This window comes from Clarias gariepinus, chromosome 10 (assembly GCF_024256425.1).
Source record: "Clarias gariepinus isolate MV-2021 ecotype Netherlands chromosome 10, CGAR_prim_01v2, whole genome shotgun sequence".
Classification (NCBI taxonomy): Eukaryota; Metazoa; Chordata; class Actinopteri; order Siluriformes; family Clariidae; genus Clarias; species Clarias gariepinus.
In genome coordinates, this window is record NC_071109.1 from 21211824 (window position 1) to 21226436 (window position 14613).

Consider the following 14613-nt stretch of genomic DNA (forward strand, 5'->3'; position numbering starts at 1 on the left):
GTCCAGCCCCCTGGCAGCTCAGTGAGGGTGCACGTTAGCTGAAAACTCTAAACTACTCCATGTTTACAGACAATTTTTCTTAGAACACAGCTTGCCAGGAAGATCAGTTAAAGGAACAAATAAGCATGCCTTTAGAAGAGGAAGCATGAAAGGGAGAGAGCTAGAGAAATCAGTAGCCCACATTCATTTAACTGGGTTCCTGTTGTAACACGCTAGTAATAGAGCAGTCAGTCCCAAACAGACAAGTTCAGCAATTACTCACCAGCCTTGGAGACAGCCCCTGAAGGCCCTGAATCACTTCTCTTTCCTGACACTTTACCAAACAGAGGGCCCTAGTGGGAAATTAACAGGGGAATTCTGACAATGTCGCTTGTTAAACTGGGTAAAAGGGGTTGCAGAGGAATCAAGACGGGAAATGTTTTTGTCCAATGCTGTATTCTCCTCTTCTCTCCTGCATGACCTGAGAGACTGGTCAATATTCAGTGCTTGTTTACAATACAACAAACAGTAATGTTCCTCCAGCAGTAATAATCTGACACTCATGTTCTGATTGAGGTCAGAATTAAGTTTCATCCATATGGCTTCAGCAATAAAGCAATTTACTATAAATAAACGTCAGTGCTTTTCCTTACTTTAGAAGAGAATGACGGATACTGCACCATTTCCCATTTTTATATCTTTTGTTAAATCCCATAGTTCAATTGTGCAGCCTTGCCCAATTAACTTTTTTTTTTATACGGAACCCATATAATGAACTATCCCAGTGGTACAGGCTCCATTAAAACACATCCCAAATTTATGAGAACGGATTATGAAAATGTATTACAGACAACATAAATCAGAACAACTGTATGAATTTATTAGCTGCAGGACTTCATAAAGGCATAATAGGAGGGGGGAAGCTGAGCTAAATCGAATACACTGCAGACACAGGGGAAACTAAAAAGACAAAAATAATATCGTGGACAACTGCCGGCTGAATTCATTTACAAGGCATCTGTTTAGCAGTAACGGCAAAACCCCTTTATTCAAGACCACCTGTTCAAGATTAAATTAGTTTCCCCTGCACTGATTTAGTTTGTTAGTCATTGATTTTAATATATACAGACAAAAAGATTTAGATATTTTATTGATAGAAGTGTTGATAAATTTAATATTCTTCAGAGTGATCTCAAGAGAACCTGATGAGAATTCTGGGCAGATGTACAGATTCTATCCTCGTCATCTCATTCTGCAACTTTCAAAGATTTACCCACAAGGGTGTATACCTGCAATCTCAGTACAACAAAAATAAACATTGTGTTAAGCCTTTTAATTGTAAGCATACAAAAACAACCATACACACAGGAACTTTACAGAGTTTGCTAGGGAAACTTTTGGCAACAGTGGTTTGTACATGTTTGCGCATTGGGCGTATAATATTCTTTTTTCTCTTTTCAGAGTCGGAATTCCAAACTTCTTGTCACCTTGCTATTAGACTAAGACTGATTCACTGCAGCCTTCAATTCTCATTGCATAACTACACAAAGGCTTTATATACTTCCTTTACTTGGCTTGCAGCAAATTTATAATGGGCTTTACCAATATGGTAAAACCAAAATACAAAAACACACCGTTCAGCGTGACTCTTGTATGTGTTTAAGTAAGAGTCTTACTCCCTTTAGCCATTTATACAGATCTCTGGTTCATTATCTATCTTTATTTCTATAAGTTATTGCTGGGGATCTCTTGCTCCTTGATGGATGTCTTCTGAACCGTACTTGCTCTGAAGTGAGCGAGCCACGTAGCGCCAGTATTCTCGCCGGATAGTATCCTTCTCCTGGGCAAGCAGCTCACAGATCTAAAAGAGAGACCAGGTGCTTATGAGGAGATTGGGCAGATGAGGAAAAGCTAAACAAGACTAGTTACAATAGAGTATCAAGTAGAAAAATTACACCGTAAAACACTGCACATTTCCCCAGCCAACACAGGCAGCTAGACCTGCACTTTACTGTAAAGCTGACATTTTTCACACAGGAAGAGGGATTGGTTTGTAGTATTCCTGAGGGAACAATACACCTCTCTGTGAGACACTAAAAGCCTTTTAGCTCAAGGAAAAGTGATCCTACTGTTAACGATTCTCAATATTCAGCACTTCTTGCTTTGTTTGAAAAGGTCACAAGTAAGGGTTTGTTTCTTTAGGGCCTGTATATGTGTTGCAATTCCTTAGTCACTCTGTTAAAAAAAAAACTGAGGAAAACACATTTGGGGTTGGTTTTAATTAAAGCAACTTTGTGAAATTACTTTGTTTATTCCTTCTCAAAAATGGTAATTTCACAGTAAGTGCTGCACAGAAATTGTTCGATCACAGAAACTATTTACTTTTTTAGTACTGTGAAGCCATTTTCATTTACATTACTTAATTAAATAATTTGTCTTTGTATATATGAACTGTAATTTGAGTTGGACTGGCTGAGAATAGTAATATGAGAGCCAAAATATGTTGGACAGGCATGCACGCACGCACGTACGCGCACACAGGCCAATGCATAGAGACGCACAAACACAAACCAAAAAATTAAAACCACTGACAGGGGAAGTGAATATTATTGATTAACTTGTTACGGGTCACTTGTTAAGGGGTGGAATATATTACAAGTGGGTAAAAATTTTGGTTTCCAAGATACAAGATCTCGGCCAAAAATGTTGCAATACTGTATAAGATTGCCACAACAGTGCCATGGTAAATATGCGTTTTAATCAATGATAAAGGCAGTCCAACAAAATGCAAATGCAACTTTCTTGAAGATGCAGTGCATGTATCAAAGTATGTATGCATAAATACATGCAAAAAGATTTTTTTCTCTGGAATTGAAGTCCAAAAGTGAATCTCACTATAGATTCATTATAATGTCGATTGAAATATTTCAAGTCTTTATGTGTTTGAATTTCAATAATTGTAGCTTACCATTCTAATATCTCAAAATGAGTATTTCACTTTGAATTTGAGTAAATTATCAATCATACAATATATAATTAGTACTGTGCATCTCTTAGTCTGGTTCAATCATTGTAAAGACTGCGGACTTGACAGTTGAGGTTAAGCCACAGAAGGTCACTGCTGAAACTTCTGGCTGTTCGCAGAGAGCTGCATTAAACCCTATTCATGGAAAATTGACAGGAAGAGAAACGTTAGGTAGAAAAGTGTGGAAGTAAACAAAAACCAAGTGGCTTAAAGTTCAGCATGAAGTGTCCACAGTCTGTGATGATTTGGGGTACCATGTATCATCTACTGATTTTGGACCACTGTATTTTATCAAGTCCAAAGTAAATGCAGACGTCTATCAGGAGATTTTAAAGCACTTCCATCTGCTTCCAAACTTTATATAGATGCAGTTTCCTCCTCCACCAGGACTAAGCACCTGCAGCATTCCCAAAACTACCGGCCAGCCCACTTATCTGACCCCCCATAGAGAATCTATAATGTATTGTCAAGAGGAAGATAAGAAACACCTGACCCAACAATATAGATGAGCTGAAGGCTGCCATCAAAGCAACCTGATCTACATAAGGCCTCAGACTGATTGCTTGTGTTACAGCTCATGTCCTGTCTCATAATAATTTGTGTTAAATGAGTCCCATCCCAGTATTAAGTTAAACAATTAATTTTATGTGTAATAAATCTAGAATATATAGGAGGTTTCCTTTTTTTAATTTACTCACAGAGAACAAAATAAAAAAAGATCCATGATGTTACACAATCATGCTGCTGATCTGCTTTATACCAATCAAGCATGGTTTGAATGCTAAAAGTCTTAACGAGCATTGTTGCTGCCTATGTGCATCCCTTTATCGACACAAATTAGTCAATTATCTGGGGGTTGTGGTAGAATAGCGGATTAGTTAAAAGAAACAGAACAAGAGTCAAAGCATAAATAACCGAAGAGGTTCTCAGAGGAAAGGGAGATCGACCCATTACTGGTATGGTTTTATTAATAAAATTAATGGTGAGTGTATGTATGTGCTGTGCCACTAAACCTAATTTTTGCCCGATTTAAAATGCCCATCATCCATATCGTCATAACATTTTCAGATTAGCTATACACTTACCAAATTCACAGCGTAAAAATATTAACTATTAACTACGGCCTGTTCAGTAATGGACAAGTGAGATGGACAACCAATCACATCTGGTATCCAGTCTCGACTGATCACATGTCACTGTATTTTTTTCAATAGCAGAGTTTTCAAAAGTGGCCTAATGTCAATCAAAACTAAGACTCAGAATTACTAACAAATGTGTCAACATCTCAATCATACCAAGTAAATCCACCTCGTTTAAGAACAGGTGCATACTCTCTTTCCTTTAACTCTCTTACACATGCACTTCACTTAACGGAATTATAAGTATTCTAACAATATAATGTTTTTTTCCTGGGCATTCCTCTGGTAGAAAGCATCTTTTACAGTTTTGGATCGTGCTGCACAATAATGTTGTTGTTAATTTTTTACATGGGAAAACGAGACATTTGTTTGCAATACCCTGTGGGACTGAATTGATAAGTTAGCTCAACATTTTATTATGAAGAATTGATCTGCTGAATTTATTCTTTATACATTAAGCTTGGTAAAATTCCAGTTCCTCAAGAATTGCTCAAGGGACAGCTGTGGTGCATTCAAGAAAAATAAAAATCCTATTTCTATAAATCGATTCTGCATAACATCGACAGGGTGTCCCAAAAGTCACCATAGAAGAAATGAAAACACTGTCCTCAAATTTTTTTAATACTTAGTTTATGTTATATATCATTTTTTCCCCCACAAAACCTTTAAAATGCTTTGGACAACTGACTGAGTATGTATGAAGAGAAAAGATTCATACAGCAGGTGTTGTACAAGAAAAAGATCCATCACAAAGATAATTTAAAGGGATGCATTCGAAGTGCAGTTTTATCGATAAATACACAACTTTATTTTAAGTGAGAAATATCTTCATGTGTGTTTACTAAGAAACAGCAACAATGTAGAGGATGTGTTGTAAACGAAGTTACAATTTTCTGAAAAGTGTTTATTTAAATGACATATGCAGACTTTTGGGACACCGTGCCTAGGTGGGTAGGTGGGTAGGCGGGCATAAGGACAAACAGACAGACAGATTTTATTGGTCCCGTGAGGGAGTATAGCCATAGTGTGACAACCATAAGATTAGGGTTGTGTTTTAGAATTTTTTATTTATTTATTTATTTTTATTTACCTCCAAGGCCTTGTTGAGTGTGTCTGTATCGTTGTTACTGTTGTTGGTTTCAAGTACATCCTCATAGAAATCCACTAGGAAGCCAAGCAGGTGTGGTGAGCAGCACGTCTCCTGAATTTCCTGTACTTGCTGCAGCACCCCAGGGTGCGCTGAGAGTCCTGTAGCCTGCAGGATCCTATCTCAATCAATCACAGAGAAGAGTAACACTTTACTTCAAAACCAACAAAGCTCCAAATGGCAAATGCAAAAGTGGACATATCCTGTTTACTGACACAGGTCACACAAATTTCACATGTTGGTACAGCTACTTGTTCCTTTATATAAAGCTATAGCTTGTCTCCGTCACAAGAGATGCATTTGTGCCATCGTTGAACAAAACCCTCAAAGCCTCTTTGAAAATCCCCTTTGTCACTGTTGATGGTCTCCCACTGCGATCCAGAATATTTACTGAGATGACACGATTGACAAGAGCAATGTGCACAGAGGGAATAAGTAGTTTAAAGAAAAGGAAACCAGCATTGAAGACAAACTCCACAGTGGGAGACCATCAACTGTGACAAAGGGGATTTTCAAAGAGGATTTGAGACACAAATGCACCGCTTGTGACGGAGACAAGATATAGCTTTGTATAGAGGAAGACTTACTCTACCAACTTGTGCAATTTGAACAACCTGTGCCTGTTATTAAAAAAGTGGCCCACTTTCGCATTATATTCAGTACAGCCCTCGTAGGAGTAAGACAAAATATTGAGAAACAGCGCCATCTACTGTTCGCATGTACACATTTTCCTTGAAGTATTTCAAAAAACCAACATCAGAAACAAATAAATACATTTTTTACTCTTACCCTTTCAGATAGTTCCACGCGCTTTCGTTATGTGGTGCTCTCTTGATTTGTTTTATGGTGTACCTTTTACAAAGGGAGCCAGAAACAAAACCATCAGGTGTTTAAAATCAGCAAATAAAATATAAAATAAATGAAAAAAGGATCATGGAAGATGGAAATTAACAGATATTACTTAAACAAGGGGGGAAAAAAAAGTAGAAGGATTGTGACCCAATCAGCCTAGTCCATTTCCAGCACTCACTGCACTTCTCGCTCTAGCACATCGGCAGGAGAGTAAGTGGTAGTGTGACTGATGACAAAATGACGCTGGTTCCACGCAGAGTTATTCCTCACATCTTCCTCCAGCAGCTCCTCTACGTATGCCAGCTCCCCATCCCACAGTTTATATTCCTGTGACACGTAGACACACAGAAAGAAAGAGCAGGATTAATACTAAAGCTTCCTACTCACCGATTACATATTATATGCCTAATGCTTTGATCCTAATCAGATTTCAACTCCAGGCAAACAGTTTAACACTTGAGAACAAAGGAATATGTCATTTTTATGCATCTGTGTCAAAAACATTTAAAATTGATTCCCACCAGAAACTCAGAATTTTGCTCAATGTATACTAGTTGCCTTGACATTCAGTAAAGATTTGTGATATCCTTCTGTAAAAGGTTCTCATTAATTCTTCAGTTAATGTTATCTTTATAATAAATCTCTATACAATCACTAGAATTAATTTCAGAAAACATTTATTCAAATAAAAAGTAACTATAAATAATAGAAATATATTTTTTAGACTTTTTGTAAAAAAATTTTTTAGCTGGCCTTGTGGAATAGTTCCCCCATGCTTTCTGGGGGACTGTCTTGGTTCACTTTTTTTTTGCAAGTTCTTGGCTCTTATTTTTAGTCCAGTCCCCTGAAACATTCAAACATTAAACTCCACCTAATTTAAGGCATGAACCAGTGAGAAACAGGTGCAGATGATGACAGATAATCAGGCCAGTGATTAGTAGACTGTTGATACTGAATGATTGAAGGGACGAGAGGGGAATTGAGGTTGATGATCAGGTTGCCACATAACCAATTTTTAAACTGCATCATAAAGCAACCTGTCACAGGAAAACATACGTTTCGATTTATCTAATTTAATCTCCATACATACATTTAATTTGAATACATTTTCTCATATAAAGAAATCAGATGTTGCTCATAGTACTGTATAAATGACAGATTAGATTGTACAGTAAAAGTAAATCCTAGCACCCAAGAGTGGCAGCTCTGGGATTTAATACTCATAACCTTCTGGTCAGTAATGCAAAAACTATTCATGGACAGAATTTTTATCTTTCTATACAGTGTTTCCTACACATAGAGTTATCATTACTTTTAAAACAAGTAAACTGTACTGCTTCCGGAATATGGGAATGATGTTGTAAAAATGTATGTATTCTTCTTCTTCTTCTTCTGATTATTATTATTATGTCACAGAAACAACCAAACACAACTTGATCTTAAGAAACCCTGCCATTTTTTTTAAACAACCAAATCCTGTCACCTGCTGCCTCTGAGATCCACCCTCACAATTTTTACCATGTACTGTTAATAATGCTTTAAAAAAAAAAAAATTTTTTAACTGCTCGAAATTTTAAGTTTGCATGCCTGGAAGAGAGAAGCACAAGGTTATTTAGACTTTTACCTGAATGACCCATTGTCTGTGCTGCCATGCATGATAGTTCTTGCCATCCTGGATGAGGATCTCAGATGTGAACTGCAGCTCTTCAGATGGATCATTAAGCCACTCAACCACCATGCGCCTGTGATGCCTTTAGCCAAGCACAAAGAACACAGTCAAGGGGACCAGAGGGCAACAACATTATAAGCTTTACATGTAGGGGGGAAAAAATAACCTTTAAGGGAAAAGGGGGTTTGTCAAAGTCAGAGGCAAAGTCTAACTGTATTTAATCTACATATCAGATAAAAGTAAAGAAAATGAAGACTATAGCTTCTTTCCATTATACAAAACAAAATGTAAACATGCAGTATTAAAAAAAAACAATCAAACTGCAAATTGAACAGTACAATCTTTAACATTAGTTAACTGATAAAAAACTAAAGGTGATATTACCAGACTTGATAGTTCTTGGGTTGGTCTTCTATTATTGCAGTGATGTATTGCATCTCCTTTCTCAGATCTTTCTCCAAAGCCTTTAGTAGTACTCTCCTGTAGTGCCTGCACAGGGGATTCCAACAAGCTAAGCATGAGGAAACCATCTCACCAGTAGCTTTTATGATACAAGATAGAAATCCATTGGTGAGATCCAAATACTTTTGTTGGCCTATTTCGCTTAAAATTGATCACGCTCAACAAACCTCTTAGAACAAATTTTTTAGATAAATGTGACATAATCGGACAATCATTACATACAATAAAAGAATATTTGCGTCTCAGATAACAAAAAAAAAATGTATACACACAATATGCACTTCAGGAAAAGAAAAACCTTGTACAAATGTTTTAATAAAAAATTTCTTGCAATCCGTTATATATTCATATATTTGCACAAACACACACAGGCCCAGAGATGTTATCCCATCAAATATTATTTTAACCATGGTGCAATTATTTCACTGTGTTAAATCAGGATATGCAGTGGGAATTAGCATTCTATTATTTACGTAAACTATATAGAGTTCAGGCTAGTCATCGGATTGCATACTTTTGTGGAGGACTTGCACTAGTGATTATCAAAAAAGCTCCAGAGCTTGCATCATATACAGGAGGAATTCGTCGCTAAAGACCCATATCGAGGATTGTTTCGGTTTTCCTGAGAACCTCTTGACTGGAGCTTAAAAGGACATAAATATGCAATGCACCCTTTATGGAACCTACCAAAAACATTCTCACAACATTGAGATTTTAGTTCTTTATAAGGTACTGCTTACAAACAAGAACCCATTTATCCCCCAGATGTTTTGTCTCGCCCATTTTCATTTCCGATTCATCAGCATCTTTATCCGCCCTTGACACGGCATTTAATTTAAAAAGGTGAAGCACCTGATCTGATTTAAAATAATGAGTCTATATAAACAACATTTCATCAGTGCTGAAGCATTAAAGAGCTTTGCACAAGAATGCACTTCATTGAAACAGTAAACCTAAGGTCATCAATACTTCTGATTCCTTTTAAAATATCCCATTGTTTTATTGGGATACATAAATACCATGTTACAACACAAATCTCACTCTTTTATCCCTTAAGATTCCAGAAGGGAGGTGTTGAAGGGGGCTGTGGTAAATATGGGCATTAAAGACAGTCAGCATTTTACACAGGCTACCTGGCTATAACTTGTTATTATATGGATGACAAGCTCTACACAGCACTGTTGGGAGTACAGCATTTTTTTCTCAAAGCCATGCAGGGCAAAATATGACCAGTGTCAAAATGAATCTCAGAGGAGTTAATCTCAGAGTTTAATGTCTTCTCACAGATGCTGCACCTTACATGATACCAAGCACCAAACTGCTTTATGCAATTTGTGTCCCATTTGCATCACAAATTCAAGTTAAGAAATCCTTAAAGCAGATTCCAGAACTCGATGACATAAACGATGACAAAACAAATTGTCCCATATTTCACACTCTGTCAAAGAGAAGATGGCCCATGATCAGCAAAAACTGGGAAGACCAGCTGTGAAGGTTATAAACGGAGCTCTCTTGCTTTGGAACAGTACTTTTCATATGCTGGTTATTCCTAACTGCTAAAAACTTCTCATGCTACAAAATACAGAAGAATATGAGGTCATAGAAGAAGCTATATGCATGTTCACTCTTTTCCATCAAACCACAGTAAAATTACTGTGCAAACAGTGCTAGACTCCATATTATCTGTAGTACAAATGTTATACATGTATATTTATCATGTCTGCAATATTATGTACAAAACCATTCAATATTTCCAAACATACCTTAAAAATTAATAAATAGATACATTACAGAAGAATATTTGCATGCCAGTAGGGAAAGTAGAATATTAAATAACAGACCAGCTTTTAGATGGAAACAAAAAATGTAACGCAGCCTCCTGGGTTTTCCATTTAAACAAAAAAGAAGCAAGTGTAACATGGTTACTAGAAATGCTCCTATTCTCCAGCACACTCAGAAAAATTTAACAGCTGTTACTTAAAAAAAATTTTTTTTATCCAACACTACTGATATAATCAAGCAGAAAGTTTTTATACCATTTATGCATTTATTTAATTATTCCTTAGTGATGTTTATTTTATTGTAGAAATGCTTTCAAAAGCATCTTTTTGTATGTGGGTAAGACTTTTAAACAGCACTTTAAGTAAAACAGCAAGCAAAACACAGAAGACTACGTTAGTTGTTTTTTTATATCTGAAAACTGGTCTAGCATGCAATATATTGCTTTATTTACAGGCATGCAAATATTCTTTTGTAAGCTTATTTTTTTCAACATTTTTAAAGGATTTTTTAAATAGTGAATAGTTATGTGCATAATAATACAGACATGATAAACATATATATGACATTTTTACTAGAGATAATATGGATCATAAGACCTTTGCACAGTACTGTATGCATCTGTGAATAAGAGAGTGTCTGCATCCAGGTGTTGCATCATGATCACATAGACAGCAAGAGAGCTGAATAAAAACCTGATCGGACATCTCTGAAATACTGTATCATATTTGGAATCATTAAGTGTTATTACCATCACAACTCTTTTAGACTCAAGGTACAAGACCCTTTTTTAAAATCCATCCGAAGCCAATAAAGTCGTCAAGTGCCTTAAAGATGAGTGTGCTACACTAATGAAGTCCCAAGAACCCTACCCTGTCAACCAGTGAGATCTCAGATCTGCAAGAACAGCCAGTAATCTTGTTTCAAACTGTACTCAGTTCAGGTAATTTTTTTTTTTTTTGGTACTTTTTATCATCATTATTATCTTTATCATTTTTATTATTATGAGTATGTATAAATTCAGGAATTGCATCATGTGATTTTCAAAGACTAATGTTTTGCTATGTTTCATAGGTGACCTGTGGCACACGCTTAACACTTTAGTTCTTAAAAGCAAAAGATGCCACCACAGACGCTACATGTGAAGATCTGACATATCTGTTAAAAAATAAATATTGCAAGAATTTTCAATAATTCTTAATAATCCTTTACAATACTGGCACACACAAAACATGCTGATCATCTATAGTTCCTATCATAAAATAAGGACAAAGACAGATGCTGTCATTCCACATTTACTTTCCACAGGTCAGAATGACAGACAAGTTTCACCCAGACTGGACCTTATGACCTGTGAATTTAACAAGAAAGCTCTTGCACAAGTGATCGTCTGGACACACAACACAGGTTACGGGTTACAGAATCATATTATAAGAGTTAAAACCAGCTCTTTATTAACTTTTAAATAGCACCAGCCTCACATTACCGGAACTGACAGAGCGAGAGGAAAGAAAAAAAATAGAAACGGGCAGTTTCTCTAACTTTGGAGCTGTATTTCCAGTTAAAATGACACCTCGGCTGCTGCTAATGAGCTTCTTAAGTTTCAGTCGAGCATGGGAGCAGATCCCCAGGTCAGAGACTATTTATTAATTCAATGCATGGTAGAATTTATTAATGTGTAAATGTATTTTTCAGGACACGTGAAGTATGGAGTACATGTAGTACTTTTTGTTTTTAATGTTAAATTTCTGTTTACTATTCCTCCATTTAAACTTTACTCCAAATATTCTAAGATTCAAACTGAATTGAATTAGTAGGACAGTATTACAAAATATTTTTAAAAAGCTATTTCACAAAATTCTCTTTTTAGTCTTTTTTTTGAAATACAGATCAGTCTCTAGTTTACAAAAAAAAAAGAAAAAAGAAATTCCCTGCCCTTTGTCCTTTTTCTATTTTGAATTGGCCAAGCTTTAAATACGCCAATTACTTTTCTCTTCTTATTATTATTCTACTTTCTTGTTGATTGATCGGAGTTGGCATCCAACAGGGTGCACTACTGCCACCTCTAGGTCTCACTTTCCCGCCTATTCCTGGCCTTTTAAGACGACTTTCCAGTCCAGTCTTTCTTTAAAAGAAAAAAACGTTAAATAATTCCCTCCCTGATCTTGTCTTGACTTGTCTTGCACAGTCTTGATCTCTTTGTCTGCTTTTACCTGGCACCTCCACAAACTATCTTCCCTACATGTTCCCTCTTAGTATTAGTCATGATGAAACTAGCTCTCATGAAGACCTTCCCAGGGAAACAAGACCAAAAGTTACCTCTGCTGTAGAGGCGAAGTTCCCTTTGAGTTACCAGCTTTCAAAAAATCACCAATTTACAGCCACTCAGATTTGAGCTGATTAGGCTTAACATCAACTGTTCAAATGTTCACTATTGTACATTTTAGATATCGCCAGCATTGTTTTACAATATAGAAAAAAAAAAAAAAAAACAGCAAAGTCCATGGAATTAGGTAGTATGCAAATTTCAATGCCTAAGCAAGTCGATTTAAATTAGCCAACACCGTGCTCAAGTCTACCTGAATTCCTGTCGGACTTGACTTATTATAAACGCTGAGAACAGCACTGAGCACTTTGCCTGGTCTGATTTTCTGCTCGTTTTCGATTGACTGTCCGATTAACCAACTACTTGGTTGCTTAGTTAAGCTTGGTCAGACTGTTTTAACTGTTTCAAAACTGAAGCTGTGGTCTTTTGCCCTTGGTATAAAACACTAAACATCATTCGTCATTACGTACTTCTTTATTTTCAAACAAACAAAAAAATTCATTTCACTCCACTTCTATACAGCTTATTCTATACAGGGTCGGTAAGCACAAGACGGTGTAAACCCAGTTCATAGAAGGGCACACACATACACACTATGGACGACCAAATACATACAACAACTATGGGTTTAGTAGGTGTGTCCAGACGTTTGACTGGTACTGTAAAGTAGTGCATAAAACTTTTCCCACAGCCTACAGAACTCACCATACTGTATAATTTGCAGCGTTAAGGTCGATGGCATCGGCAGTAAGGGCGAAAGCTCTCTCGCTCTTCTCATCGTTTTTCAGCAAGGCTCTGAAGTAATCGTAAACGTCTGTGACTGCAAAGACACAATGCCAACATGTTTGATTACACTTCAATAAATACAACATAAAGCAAATGTTGTTTTTTAATCACTCACATCTGTCTGAATATGCTATTTTTACCACAGGGTTAGGTCCATCGTCCTGAGGAACAGGCTCCAGATCTGCCCACTCTTTCCTGTCCCTTTAAAAAGAAAACAGAGAGGCTTGAATGAAAAAAACGTTTGCTGCATCTAATTAATATTAATATGCAGCTTGGTTTGTTGAGCTAAGCTAAAGTAAGCTAAGCTACCAAATAAACAAACACAATCTGCTCAAACTGTAGGCTGACAAAGAGGATTAACTTGATAACTGGTGAGAACAAGCTAGGTTTTGCAGAAGAGCAGTGGGACTGCTAAGAGCTAGCATGAACGAGTTCCGTTAAATTGAAGGGAAATAAACCGGCTAGTCATGTTTGCTTGGTTCACAGACACACCTTGAATGAAAACCAGTATAATAATGAAATACTTAGCGCTTTCCTATAATGTGAGTAAACCACAATAAACTACCTAAACCGCTGAGAGACCACAGGGACCCCAGCAGCCGGCTATGCTAAGTCACTAGCTAGCAGCCTAGCCTCCAGGCTGCAGGTTTACCTGTAAAACACATATCCGCCGCTCAGAGGCTCCTCCAGCTCCATATCAAGCTCTTCTTCCACATTCTCATAGTTTGTCTTCACGTCCTCTACTGCGTCTGGCACAGCATTAGACATTTCCTCAACCGATGCCATTTGGAATTAAAGTTAACCAGCTAGCTCGTCTAACGGGGAGAGGCTAGCTGAGTTTGACAGTCCTGTGAACTGAGATACGACTCTAGAGAGAAAAGCTCGAAGCAAAATAAAAGTGTCCGGTTATGATATAATCGAGAGCGCGGTGAAGTTGGTTCTAAATTGGACGTATTATATTCCAAAGCGATACAGACTAAGATTTGTACCGGTTATTCGCCAACAGCATCCGGCGACAACACCTCCAGCCTGCAGCGCGGAATAGGGACCGTTTGTAAATTGCTGTCCGACTGAAATACGGATTAATATAATATAATATTTAAAATAAATAAATAGTATTACTGTTAGTGTCAATGTCATGGATGGTGGTGCATTATGACATCGCATATTATAACAATTATAACTTTTTTTTAAATAATCAATAATTAGAAAATTCTAGATTTTATTTCAATAAGTTTCAGGTCATGTGACCTGTTGGCTTCCTAAGAGCCAGTTTTATCATGACTCTTGATGGGTTTTGCCAACACACTAGACAATACTGTTCTTGCAACAACTATTCCTTGCTTGTAGTTTCTTTTTACTTAATTACATAATTCCATATGTGTTATTCTTAGGGCCCAAGCACTATAGGGTGCGCAGGATCCTCTTCTTTTCCTAAGGATTGTTTTT

The 14613-nt window shown here is 36.8% G+C and overlaps 1 protein-coding gene across 1 annotated transcript; it reads right to left on the minus strand.

Moving 5' to 3' along the window:
• Window positions 1–1297: 1297 nt before the first annotated feature.
• On the minus strand, window positions 1298–14199 carry fnta (farnesyltransferase, CAAX box, alpha). The gene is given in 10 exon segments (XM_053505115.1): window positions 1298–1738; window positions 1740–1840; window positions 5234–5408; window positions 6080–6142; window positions 6321–6469; window positions 7767–7893; window positions 8196–8300; window positions 13084–13198; window positions 13280–13365; window positions 13817–14199. Coding segments are annotated over 10 exon segments (1089 nt in total). The 5' UTR covers window positions 13951–14199; the 3' UTR covers window positions 1298–1704.
• Between the last annotated feature and the right edge of the window lie 414 nt (window positions 14200–14613).